At 44.2% G+C, this 14,018-nt stretch overlaps 2 protein-coding genes across 3 annotated transcripts in view; one reads left to right on the top strand and one right to left on the bottom strand.

Annotated features, from left to right (window-relative positions):
- The window catches only part of LOC307089186 (inosine-5'-monophosphate dehydrogenase 1b-like), a 29,601-nt gene extending 23,011 nt beyond the window's left edge, over positions 1–6,590 (bottom strand). The window contains 1 exon segment of the mRNA XM_079755341.1: positions 5,973–6,590. Within this exon segment, the coding sequence (XP_079611467.1) occupies positions 5,973–6,250 (278 nt within the window). The 5' untranslated portion in view covers positions 6,251–6,590.
- Positions 6,591–7,094: 504 nt separating this feature from the next.
- Positions 7,095–14,018, top strand: part of LOC307089458 (sortilin) — a 19,010-nt gene continuing 12,086 nt past the window's right edge. For both annotated transcript variants that reach the window (XM_079755754.1, XM_079755755.1), the window contains exons 1-8: positions 7,095–7,498; positions 8,159–8,221; positions 9,659–9,735; positions 10,106–10,208; positions 10,922–11,089; positions 11,602–11,675; positions 12,617–12,663; positions 13,538–13,674. In XM_079755754.1, the coding sequence (XP_079611880.1) occupies positions 7,211–7,498; positions 8,159–8,221; positions 9,659–9,735; positions 10,106–10,208; positions 10,922–11,089; positions 11,602–11,675; positions 12,617–12,663; positions 13,538–13,674 (957 nt within the window). In that variant the 5' untranslated portion in view covers positions 7,095–7,210. The remainder of the gene's footprint in view (positions 7,499–8,158; positions 8,222–9,658; positions 9,736–10,105; positions 10,209–10,921; positions 11,090–11,601; positions 11,676–12,616; positions 12,664–13,537; positions 13,675–14,018) is intronic.

Genomic DNA, 14,018 nt, shown 5'->3' with positions numbered 1-14,018 from the left:
TCTCTCTCTCTTTCTCTCTCCCTCTGTCTCTCTCTCTCTCTCTCTCCCTCTCTCTCTCTCTCTCTAAGTACACTAGGCTGTAATCCGACGGCCGGTCATTCTATCATGGGCAGCGCCTCGTTTTCACAAAGAGGATTTAAGAATTAGAAGGAGAGCACTGCAGACCGGCTGTGGCGTAGAAAAGCTGTGTGTTTACTGAGGAGGCAGCGTAAGAGCAAAGTGTGGTGCATCGGGCAGAGCGGACATGCAAAGGGTATTCAAAAGCAGCCATTAGAGGAGGATATGCCGTGGTTTTCTAGTTTTTGCATTGCAATACACACAACCAAACACTGAGCCCTCCAACGAGACGTTCCCAAAGGTCCTAACATTACTCTTGAGGAGTGTGGTAGAGAGTTGCCATGCGATAGTTATGACTCAATCTACGTTTGAATGCCTTTCTGAATGATTTTAACAACATGATGGCCTTGTGACCACTTTCATAAAGCTAAAGGAATATCCTTTACAACGGTCTGCATTCACTGACATTCCCGTTGTAATTAGTAATGCGCTGCTTTCAATGTACTGGAAGAATTCAAAGCCCTCCAGGTTGAGGTCAAGAACACCAATGAGTGTGTGTCTCGTTTCATCTTCCATGGGCTTCACATATGGAATGTGGGCGTGGCACTCAATTATGAGTTGAGTGACATGGGCAGACATTTGGCCCTCTTTTTTTTTTTTTTTTACATGAAACAATGGCTCCAGGAGGAATTCCCCTCTAAACAACGCCACCGCCACCACACCACCACCACCACCCCAGCGCCCCCTCCGTGGATTCACCTCCAGGTGGATGCCTGTTCGTGACATGTTGCAAAGACCTTAAGATGGAAAATCCTCTTATCCTTTTTTGAGGATGGAAGAAGTCCCCCACTTTGGAAACACACTCAGCCTTCACATGCTGGGTCCTTATTAAGAAGCTCACAACAAACCTGAGTTCATGTCAGTGGGGAGTCTTCCAAATGAAGGCATTCATGTATTCATTTTTGGTGTAAACATTGGTGGGTCTCGCCAATGTCGCAGTACACCTACAGACTGTGTGTGTGTGTGTGGGGGGGGGGGGGTGTGTTCAGGTGCGTGTGTGTGGAGTGAAAGGCATGGCGGAGACCCTTTGAATCAGCAATGATATCGTCATAATAACCACCCGGTTTTTGAGGCCACGAAGGTATATCTTATATTTAACGGGGCAGTGCTTACAATTATGTGTCATCCATCACAACAGAGAGAGAATGTAATATACTATTCAAACGCTTCATTTACCACCATTTATCATCCCATGAAATTATGTTTTATGCATTTTTACTATGCTTAAAATTGGCACTTTATGTCTACATATAAAGTGCTACGACCGGCATCAGAACCACAACACACATGGAAGGCCGCGGGTACGAACACTTTACGAGGTAATGGGGGGGGGGTGGAGCCGTGCTCCACCAATCCTCTTCCACAGAGCCTGCTATGTTCTCAATTATTATTATCATCGTCGCTATCATACTTGTATGTTACGTGCGATCGTTTTACAGACTAATAATATACAATATTATAAATCAATGAAGGAAACTTATCACTTGACCCTATGTTAATCAATGATCTAGTAGCTGCTGGCATCTTTCAGGCAAGTACAGGCCACCGTAGCTTCTCCGACGTTGTTGGACAGGGAGAGGTTGGTTGCAAAAAAAGTTGGTTGCAATCTGCAACCTCTCCGCTAGAGGCCACTAACTCCCACACACTACACCTTAAGTATATCAGTTTGGCGGGGGGGGTGTAACCACATGTGAAAAAATAATCACACAGTTCATCCTCTCACCCAGTTCGTATACCCCTAATGCATCTAATGTGCACAGTGTGGAAACTCATTTACTAAGTTAAACGTGAGTCATGAGATTCAAACCAAGGGCACCCACCCACAAAAGATTCCTCTGTGGTGTGTGTGTGTGTGTTTGTGTGTGTGTGTGTGTGTGCAAGGTTAAATTGATGGTTGCTCCAGACAACTATCAGTTGACCTCAATCTAGAATTTACTTTCTAATTCTCCTCACATTGAATTACTTAAAAAGGGGACTCAAATCATGCTTCTCACTAAAACAAAAAAGAAAGAAAGAAAAAGGTCACTGCAATGCTGTACAACTACACCACAAGGGGGTAATAGATGTCCTGGTGTTTATACGTTAATTTATTAAAAATGTTATTAGTATTTTGAGTTTATGTCTCGTCTCCTGGTACATAATTTACATGAGTACTGATGCTCATTGTCCTGTTGACATTGTAATCAGTTTCTGTTGTTATTCAAGGTTTATTATATGGTTCTGGTATCCATGGGCGGGCAGGAGATATACACTGTCAGTGAGACCCTAATGCCGTCGTGAGGGCATGGCACGTTAAACGCCAAATTATCAGTTATCAGGCATATCAAAATGCATAGAAGAAGAAAAAAATGGATTCTCTATACTCAGTCTTACACCGCACCATTTCATCTCTGCCTTTAACTAAGCACTTTTTCTCTGTCACTCACCCCAACTTGACTGTATGTGTGTGTGTGTGTGTGTGTGTGTGTGTGTGTGTGTGTGTGTGTGTGTGTGTGTGTGTGTGTGTGTGTGTGTGTGTTATGGGGTCAGAACAGTCTCATTAATAATGAATGCACAGAGAAGGATTCACAAATGTATTTTGTGATTTATATATAAATGACTCTCTTCTCACAAATACATTTCAATGCACACACACATGGATATCGGTCTGTATGAATATAAAATAAATCCATAAACAAAAATAAGTTTCACAAACACATTTCTGATCCACACACAAATGTGTCTTGTTTTAAATAAATTTAATATAAATCCATAAATATATTAATTAAAAAAATATTTGCACTAATATTTGACGCTTTTCATTTGTAAACTTGTTTGCATTTGTGTGTGAACTGGTCTGTATTTATATGTGGATTTTTGAGACTCTCCTGACGTGGCTGGATTCACAAATTATTTTTTTTAACAAGGAACTCTCTGTAGCCAATCAGGTGCTTCCCTCGTTTTCAGCCAATCACATGACTGCAGTGACTGGGTTTTTAGATTGTCGGTGCCGATTACTTTAACGGCACCGACAATCCCAAACCCAGTCGAAACTAGATGGAAAAAGTGTGTGGTTCAAAACGTGACGCAGCTTTGACTTCTTCGCCACCTAGAGATGTTATGTACGATCTTTCAAAAGCCCTGTTATTTCCCATAGACATTTGACCGAGGGAAGCGGGAGGCTCGGAGGCTGGACTTATTCTTCATAGGTCGGGACTGCAGTCATGTGATTGGCTGAAAACGAGGGAGGCATCTGATTGGCTACAGAGAGTTCCTTGTTGAAAAAAATGCATTCGTGAATCCAGTCACGTCAGGAGAGTCTCAAAAATCCACATATAAATACAGACCAGTTCACACTAGAGATGGATTTATTGATTCGTTTCCGCGAACCAGTTCGCGTGATTCAGTTCGCCAAGGGGAGTCGTTTGCGAATCGTTCGTTCGTTCGTTCAGTCGAGTTTCCGGTAGCTGTGAATCTAATCATACACGAATCATATTGAATCGAATCATACTGACTCTCAGAGTCAGTCAGACTCAGCCCCTCGATCGTTAGTTAGTTCGTTCGTTCAGTCGAGTTTCCGGTTCAGTCGAGTTTCCGGTAGAATCATGGAATGAACGGCTCAGACTCAGTGCCTCCCTCGTTCTCATTCTCATACGTCAACATTACAACTTTAACCAAACGCAGCGGGATGGGGGGTGTAGTTGATTATTGGATGTTTGACATATCAGCAAAATAATAGACTTGATTTAGCAATGATGGTGGGTGTCCCGGGTGTTTTAGGCTCCCATAAACAGAACCCTGTGCAGCCAAAGACTAAATCTAGCTGCCAAAATTAGCACTGCCTTCAAAACGAGAGCTGGTTAATTGTGAAAAATGCATTAAACTGTTATCAGACAACGCAGTTATACGCTATTGTAATGACCTCGCCGGTGACAAACCAGGTCACTGAAAACCTGTAACCAACAGCAAAAAGCCACACTAACAACAACCGGTTACCCGGGCAACCCCCCAACCCGGTCCCTTCAACGTGCAAGCCCCCACCCTCCTGTTCTCCCAAGGCCCTCCCCCAGCTGACCTGATGATTCGCCCCCCACACTGATTAAAAAGAAGAACATCCAATGCATGCACAGAGAACAACTGGCATAACGGACAACGAAATACAATGCAACACATAACACACAAACTCTTTAAATGTCCCAGGGTCGCTACACTATAGACTCTAGAGTTTCTGGTATAAAGGCTGGGACGAATTTCAAATGATAAATATGTACACTTTATGTTGAAAGTATACTGTCGCGATTTCCATTGAAACGAATTGCGCGGTGACTAGTCTTCACAACGAGAGCTGGTAGGTTGTGAAAAATGTGGTATAAAGGCTGGGACGAATTTCGAATTATAAATATGTAAAATGTATCCTTTAAATACGTCCATGCAACAGATGGCCAATGTGAATAATAGATAGGTCGCTCACTAAGCCCATTTGTTTTTCCCCATTAAACCGGTTGATTTCTGTCTCTTATTGGCTAAAATTCAACGAGAGCGTCCTACACTCAGTCCTAAAACAGCATACGATTGGCTGGCTCTCGTGAGTCGTGACGTCTCTCAGTCGGCCCCTCTTCACCACTCACACAGTGAGTGAACGAACTGTCAGCGAGTCAGCGACTAGTGGGTCTGGGAGGAGTCGAGTCTGAGAACGACCGAGAGAGAGGAACCAGTTCGGTTCGTTCGTCTTAACGATTCGTTCATTCGAACTGATTCGTTCGCGACCGAACCACCTCTACCCACAATAAGTCTGCGAGCTGCAGTCAGGGGTACTTGGTATCTACAGCGCAATAATGTTAAGGGTTGAACGAGGCTCTTAAATAAACCAAACATTATTGCTGAGGATTATTCGGACCGAGGCAGGGTCTATCTTACTCAAAGTTAGTGTCTCGACTAAGATCCATCTTATGAAGGCAGCCCTCCCGTCTGATGGGGCTCACAGGCTATAAAATATATAGTGGCGACTCCTCCGGGGTTGCGCAGGGGATCCTGGGAATTGGGATTGTCAGTTGACAAAAGGTGCTTTTGTCAACTTGTTTTGCTGTTCGGTTATGTGGGGTTAACGGGTTTGGGGTTTTTATTGATTGTGTGTTGTTCCATTGTTGTGTGATGTGTAGTGTGATCGGGACAATTAGTGAGAGTGTCGTGTGTGTTGGTCAGGTGTGCCCTGTTTCTGTAATGTTGGGTGTTGTTCAATAAAGGCAACTCTCGGGAGACGTGCGTTGTATGGGGCACGAGTTGCGTAACCTGTTCACTTGGGCTCCCGTCTCGTCCTTGCCGTGCTGCTCGCAGCAATATCAATGACGTTGATACCATGATATTTCTACTCAATGAATACTTTCACTCGTATCATTCGGGCATTTAACTCCACCACGAGAAAGCCTTTTGGCGTAAGGAGCAGCGTGGTTTGAGAACGCGTTTCGGTTGTCCTGCTCGTGGAACTTCCATTGGAAATTCCCCTCCTGTGTCGTCACAGTGGCGCGTCGTTGCTGAGCGCAAATTATCACATCTCCGGAGACAGCGGTCCACACTTAACTTACTTCCTGAGATTAACAAAGAAGACGCAGAAGCTCACGATAAATTGGGTCATTCACGCAAAGAACGCAATAGCTCAGGGATCTACCTCAAAGATAGTCGCCATCCATATCGCCATATCGCACTGCCTGGGTAAGCCCCCGCTATATCATTGGTTTGTGCGGTCGTGTGGTGGGTGACCGCCAGTGCTTTACATCTCTATACGTGCTTTTCATCCAAATAATACTTAATTGGACTTAATCACATCCGATATTTTTGTCTGTCTACTACAGAATCTTATTTTTCTGAAGCCATCTCACCTGGAAGCCATGGAGTGGTCCTTCGTGAAGTTGTACATCATCGGATCGGCGCTGAGCGCCGTCACTGTCTTCCTCTCCTTGATGGACCCCTTCGGTGGACTCATGTACGGCCAGGATGACCTCAGGGCGTGGGCCCAGGACAACCGGAGACCACTCACCGCCACCAGCCGTAGGGCAGAACCGAGAGGAGCGAAAGACGAGGACTCGTCGTAAACGGGGGACCTACACGTGGAGGGAATTGTATTTAGCCGATGAAGAGCAGGTGTCGGATGGCGCATTTGTATCACACACTACCCACGGTCCTTATTCTTTAGAGAAACGCATTGTTTCGTGCACTAAGTCTGTTACTTGTATATTTATTTCTTATTGTATGGATCAGAATGACCAAGTCCAAGGCTAAGGTGCTGTAAATTGTGTGTGTTAAGTCGTATTATTTAAATATTTATTATATTCTGATGAATGTGTGAAACACTGTTTGACTTTAAAGACGTTTCTTGCCGCAACCCTATCCAAGAATCTGTTTTCTATACAAAACAAAGGTGGTCAAAGTCTTAAGACTAAGGCAAATGTGGCTCACTTTCCTTATTGTTGATATTTTACATATTAAAGTTGTATTACAACCTACAAGTGTGTTGTTATCTCATATTTCACAGATTTATTGTAAATGTATTGTCTATGATATGGAAAGTTTTGTTATAAGAGAGAGAGATAGAGAGGATCCTTAGTTGAAGAGTTTTCCCGGTTTACTTCATCGCAAGTTCCGGTTTCTAACTAACTAATTATAAATTATCCTTGTTAGCTCGTTGTGTACGCCTGTTACCAGTCCCCGGTGCGATAATAATAACATCAGAATATCAACAACAACAATCAGAGAAAATAGGGAGTTGTGGCGAAAGATTTGAAGAAATATATCCGATAACGGAAGCAGATATCTGTATCGGAAGTCCCTCCATCTCTCGCCGCTAAACCCATTTAAATTAAAGTCCCGCCCCTCGCCATAATCGCTCATTTGGAGCATACGTTGCAGGCTTTCCGTCGTGAGAGGAGAACGCCTGGCAACCATGTTACTTTAGACAGCACTTTCTATGGTAATGAGGCGTTAAAGCCGTCCCGCCCACTGCCTTTCAACTTCAATCCAACTTAACCAACGCACTAGAGCAGGTTGGCAAAGTCAAAGAGCAGAACCTGAAGCGCTCCAACCCGGTAACCCCCGATTAAACCCCGGAGAAAAAAAGGTCATGGCCTCGAGGTCTGTCTTCAGTGTCGTTATACCGGTACTCTTTCTATGCTCGGGAATTTGGTGCAGAGATCAGAGGGGCCGCAAAACGGTGAATTTCCACCGAAATCAGCAGGATGATGGCGAGCCGCGCCAGGTGCCCTCCCGTCCCAGGAGGGATAACACTGACCGCGACACCACCGCGTCCACCACCGCCTCCTCCAAGGGCTCTCAAGGTCCCACCTTCACCTCCTGTCGACACGCACTATCCCAAACCGAACATGAGATTTTGGATGACAACACGCATGAGGTGAGTTTGTGAATGAAATTATTCAATATTAGGCCAAATATACAGGCTATATGAACGAATGCAATGTCGTTTCCTTAAAATTAAACCTACTGTATAGCAATGTTTTGCTTAATGATTGCTTATTGCTAAAATGCCTTTTTAACTTTGCCTTTATTTTCTATTTTTACCAGAAAGATACATGATCTGATACCAGAGAGAAAGAATAAGGGTTTGAGACCCGAGTTCTGTCTGGGTTAGAATACCTAAAATCTGGGTTGGAGTCCCAGAGAAAGGACCAAGTTCCTTTAGGTCGGGTTGGAGTCCTGACGTGGGTTACTTTGAAGGGTTTGAGACCCGAGTTCTGCCTGGGTTTGAGTCCTAGAATCTGGGTTAGAGTCCCAGAGAAAGGACCAAGTTCCTTTAGGTCGGGTTGGAGTCCCGACGTGGGTACCAGAGAGACTGTTGATCTGATCTTAAATACATTGCACTTCATAAAATGCTGATCTATTTTACTCCTTTTTTGCATATTTTTTCTTTTACCTATCTATTATTTTATTTTATTGTATGACAATGTTTATATATGAAGCACTTTGAGTCTGCCTTGTCTATGAAAAGTGCTATAAAAATGAAGTTGCCTTGCCTTGCCTTGCCTTAAGACAACCAACCCTTTCTCTCTCTTAGACGGGATTCAATGGGGATGATGGATCCAGTTTTATTTTGACCTGGGTGGGTGATGGAACAGGGGTGAGTACGCCTGAAATTGATTGAAAATTCTCTCGAATGTCATCTCCTCATCGTGTTTGTCGTTAATGCTATCATCAGCACATATTTTTTTTATTATCAATTACATTCAAATTCATAACGATTATAACATTTACGATTTAAGAGCAATACAATGAGAAGGCGTAGACCTCGTTAGAATATCTCTTTCGAGTTGACCGCGCCTGTCTTTGTATGAGCTAATTTCAGATTTAAAGGTGCTATATGTAACATGGACACCAAGCGCCTAGAATTGGTATTGCAGTCATAATTTCCAATTTTGGCCAGAGATGTCTCCGCCCCCATACTAGAAGTTCACGCGCGTTGCCAGGTTTTGGTCACTGAACAAACACGAGCGCAAACGAGCCAAGCGCAATTTTGATATTTTCGACAATTACAGGCGATGAAGAGTCTACACTGTAAGTTAATCAGCTAATGTATACCATTGATGTTCGTATATTGTATCCAAATTACAAACCATTTCATGTGGTATCCATTTTGAAATCTTTCTTCGCTGCCTCCATCTTTCATCGTGTTTTCTAAATCTTCGATGGCACATGGTCCTTTTACGGTTAAACACAGTCAATGTTATGCATATTAAATAGGAATAATGGGAGCGGAGAGGCATCGGAATATTTTTAGGATATGTATTTTCAAATCTTGCATCTTGCATAAGTTCTGCTCTCTCTGTTTATAACTCTCAAATCGTACCTACTGCAGCTTTAATCACAGTTTACTATGACTTTACACAGAGTGCTGTTGTGCATCAGTTGCTCTTTTAAGTTACATCGATACATTCCCACCGTTCATATCAGTGGGAGTAACGTTTAAAAGTAAAATAAGTAAGAGTAAAAAAACTACATCCCCTAATTTTATATTAAAGGCTAAGTAAACCCTGTTTTAGCAGGAGAACTTCCGTCTATGAGTTTCATCAATGTGATGTGAGCATTTACAGACGTGTCGAAACCTACTTTACACTCTCTTGAGCAGAGTTTGCAGCCAAAAGAAAACCACCCCTCTGGGAAAGCATTTTAGCTGAGGTAGCAGTCTTCCAGACTTTTCCCAAGTACCCTCAGGCTTCACTGGTTCTTCAACTTTATACATTTAGGTCAAAAGAAACACAGAAATGCTTGCTAACACTTTGTGAGACCCGAATGGAACCATTCAAACTGTAAAAGGATCTTCGATTCTATGACAAACGTTGGAGTTATCAAGGATCTTAAAGTCCTGTGGGCTCTTGAAAATGTACGAGGCTGGCCGTCTGCCACTACCCGGGGCCTGTTCTGTAATATTCCATTGCCTTTTGTTGGTATTGGATAGTAAGTGGACGTTCACGGCTAGAGAACAGCTGTTCTTCAGCCACCCAGTTCCTCCCTGCTCATTGGTATGTGAACGGAGTGCGTGTTCCTGGGTTCCCCACAGGTCATCCTGGTGTTGTCCACTATCAGCGCCCCCATCGACTCCTTCCTGAAGGGGGGGTCCTCCCGTCTCTACCGAAGGTGACCTTATTAATGTTGTACGAGTAGTGTTATTATATCGGCTGTGTGCGCGCGCCTTTTGTGTGTGTGTGTGTGTGTGTGTGTGTGTGTGTGTGTGTGTGTGTGTGAATAATCCCACGTTCAGTTTCCTATCTACAAATTGTAACTTCTGAGATTAATTAATCTAACATTGCCTTGTTTTAGAAGTTAAAAGAATCCATAAACATCAGTCTCTTACCCCCTAACCGTTGTGTGTGTCTGCGCATACACGTGTGTGTGTGTGTGTGTGTGTGTGTGTGTGTGTGTGTGTGTGCGTGTGCGTGTGCGTGTATGAGTGAGAGAGACAGAGAGACATAGAAGATAAGACATGTTCTTGTCATCCTGCCATCAGTATGGACTATGGCAAGTCATTTCGCGATGTCTCCCACCGGATAGACCATACGTTCATCAGGAAGGAATTTGGTGTTACTACAGGACCAGGCAATTCTTTTCATGTAAGCATCTGGCATCTGACTAAGTTTGCATGTGGGATTGTGTGAGTGTGTGTGAGTGTGTGTGTCCCATTATACCCTGTGTGACCACAGACAGACTCTTTGTCTCCTACCAGTTCACAAATGTTAAAAGAGTTTTGCTGTCAGCCAAATAATCAGTTGAAGAGCAGAGAAATTCAATTAAAATCCCATTACTAATCTCCAGCGTTCAAAAGTTGGATTTATTTATTTATTTCTTGTTCTCTAGTGTTTTCTATGTGGGCTGTTTTTCAAGGACATTAAAGCAAGTCAAGTTCACCTTGCCTGCATGCTAGTCAGACATTCCAACCAAATGTCTTAGTCTAATCACTTCCGCATGAAACCAACATGCTTGGTAGAGAAAATGACGTTTCAGATTTAAGTTGTGGGTGTGGCTGACCAACCCAGGGAGAACAAAGAAAACCAATGTGTTACATTTCATTCTTTGCTAAAAGTATTAGGCATGAACAAAATAAAAAGGTCAGAATCTGTCACCTTACTTTTTAGGAGCATTTTTGCTACAGATGTTTATTCTATTGTCGCTTACTTTATTGTGTATTATCACTATTGTGTTGTTTTGCTGTGGGCTGCTGCAAAGCCTTAATTTTCCCACCTGGGGTGAATAGTACCTGCCTGCCTGCCACCCTAACCCCACATACCCTCCCTCCCCTGATGGGCCCATCGCTGACCTCCACCAGGTGATCCTGACAGCGGACACCCCGGTGGTGGACAACTCCGGGGGGATCATCTTCACGTCCTCAGACGCTGGCGTCACCTTCCGCTCCGTCCGGCTGCCCTTCCACCTGGCTCAGCCAATCACCTTCCACTTCCTGATCCCCGACTACCTGGTGGTCATCAGCATCGACGTGAGCCCCCCCAACCCACTCTTCCCTCAGTAGCTCTGCTTGTGTCGGCGCCTCGCCCTATCTTCGAAAGCGTTGGGGGTTATACAATCATTCCTCACTCGGCCTTCGTAAAACTTTCATCATACGTGTTGCGAAAACCTTTGTTGGGATCCCCCTTCCTTTTCTCTTTCTTTTTCGCTTCCCCATTGTCAAGGCCATGAGAACTTGAACTTGTATTACACTGAAGTGTAATACTTTTACACACACACACACACACACACACACACACACACACACACACACACACACACACAAAAAACCACACACACACGCACATAATAATACAAGTGTGTATATTATACACACCTTACTGTTGATTAAGGTAAGGCTTTTCTTTCTCTCCTCTGTTTGTGTGTCCACACACACACACGCACACACACACACACACACACACACACACACACTTGACCTTACTGTTGAATAAGGTAAACCTTTTCCTTCTCTCCTCTGTGTGTGGCCCTCTTCCCCAACAGGGAGGACTTTGGCTCTCTGTGGACTTTGGGGCGAACTGGAGAAAGGTTCACGATGGAGCACACTCCTTTATGTGGTGAGGGTGAACACCAACCAGAACAGACAAACAAGGCGTACACACCCATGCGTGAAGCTGTTGGTGCCATATATAGTATATAAAATGGATGTAGCATCTGGGCAGACCTCAGTTATTCCAACTGCATCCAATTCTCTTGGCTTATCAGCGTCGCCGTCTTGTCATAGTTTGACTCCGCCTCATTTCCTCTAACCAAAAAAGGGCATTGATGTGACGTCGGGGGGAGGGATGCACACCGAATTAGCTCGTAGCTCATTAGTTTTTAAACGATCGGTAGGTACAGTTGACCGCAGAGCAAGGCATCTTGGCACCGGAATGAACAATAGGAATGAACGCAGTCGAGGTCGAGATGACGGAGATAGCATGCTAATCCTGAAAGCTAGCCTCCGAGTCTAGGTGAGGGTCAGCGGCTAGCTGTCACTCAAGAGGCCGCGCCCCTAATTATTCATACATTTTAACCTCCAATAAAATAAAAACTAGCCTGCTAAAAAGGAATTCACCCCCCTCAGTGTTGTCATGGAGATATGAACTGAACATACTGACTAGAATGTTTTTTTGGACCAGGCTGTAAATAGGTTTAATAAGACTGTAAAAACGGCCTGTTCAACAAGTGAGTCAACAAAGAATTGCTCCCTTTTGGTACCGCCTCGTAGTGGCCACCCGGTGCTACTGTAATGTTTGTCACTTCCGCATTGGATGCTGGTATATCTCGCTGTGGTTAAGGCTTGGTTGGTGCCTGTTGGGGTGGCAGCTTGTGGCTAAACTCCATAACACATTATTTATGTTTGAAAATGGCTGCTAACAAATGAGTTCCACAGTATATCAGTCTATAATATCATATAATATGAGGATGTTTGCTTAGTCATGTTGTGTAATGTGAGGAAAGCATTTTTGTACAAAATGTGTGGTGTGGTGAAACCCTTCTTCCTCATTTCATGTAGGGGTGCTGGTGTGACTCTGTTCTTCAGTTACAGCCCAATAGGAACAGGTATGTATACACCCTGATACCACAATTTCACTGTTAACCAACACTAACAGGAAGGGGAAGTCATAAGAATAACATCCACATCCATGGGTAATTTAGCAGTTTCTCTAGTTATCTATGAGAAGATAACAAAGACTATAACAATGTGTTTTGTCAGGTGTGGCTCAGTCTCTGTTTACCAACCATCTCTTTCACTTTGTGAATAGAAGCCTCTGAAATGTAGTTTATACTGTATTGTGTCACACGTTAATTATTTAAACATTGTATTCTATCACATTCACTCACTTTGTAGAATTAAGTCACTCTCTTGCCACCGTGTCTGATTGTATGTGTGTTTCTCTGTGTATGTGTGTGTGCTTCTTTGTGTATGTGTCTGTTTGTGTATCTGCATGTATATATGTGTGTGTTTCTTTGTGTGTGTGTGTGTGTGTCTGTCTATGTGTCTGTATGTGTGTGTGTGTGTGTGTATGTGTATGTGTGTGTGTGTATGTGTGTTTGTGTGTCTGTATGTATGTGTGTGTGTGTGTGTGACTGTATGTGTGTATGTGTGTTTTTGTGTGTGTGTGTGTCTGTATGTGTGTCTGTATGTATGTGTATGTGTGTGTGTGTCTGTATGTGTGTTCATGTGTGTGTGTGTGTGTTTGTGTGTCTGTATGTATGTATGTATATGTGTGTGTGTGTCTGTATGTGTGTATATGTGTGTGTGTTTTTGTGTCTGTATGTGTGTTTGTGTGTGTGTGTGTATATGTGTGTGTTTTTGTGTCTGTATGTGTGTTGGTGTGTGTGTGTTTTTGTGTCTGTATGTGTGTGTGTGTGTGTGTTTTTGTGCCTGTATGTGTGTTCGTGTGTGTGTGTGTGTGTGCCTGTATGTCTCTAGTGGAGGCGGACAGACGGGGAGAGCTGCTCCTCAAGCGGACTGAAGACCTCGGTATGACCTTCACCACCATCGCAGAGGAGATCTTCTCCTTCGGCTACATCGGGGGCTTCCTCATCACGTCGGTCATGGACGAGCAGGTGAGAGACACACAGCCCGCGCTGACAGGACGGTCCCAAGGATTAGCTATGGTTCCACGTCGACGCAGCGCAAGGGGGCGACGCACCTTACGTCCTCGCGGACCCTCCTTGTGTCCACCACGAGGGCCTGCCGCCCGCCTCCCGAAGGTTGTAACCTTCCGTCGCGGCGACGCAGCAGCAAGGGACTGTGATCGGTCCGCTCACTGAAACCCAACACAGAGCCCACGCGGGTTAACGACCGCTCGAAGCGGCTGCGTGGCCATTGCGTTGCGTCAACGTGGGACCAAACTTAAAGACCTGACTCAAGGCCCATAAGTGAACCTCAGGTCAGGTCGTCTGACGTT

This window comes from Pollachius pollachius, assembly GCF_949987615.1.
Source record: "Pollachius pollachius genome assembly, chromosome: 18".
Classification (NCBI taxonomy): domain Eukaryota; kingdom Metazoa; phylum Chordata; class Actinopteri; order Gadiformes; family Gadidae; genus Pollachius; species Pollachius pollachius.
The sequence above is the reverse complement of the archived record's forward strand: the minus strand, read 5'-3'. Positions and strand labels throughout refer to the sequence as shown.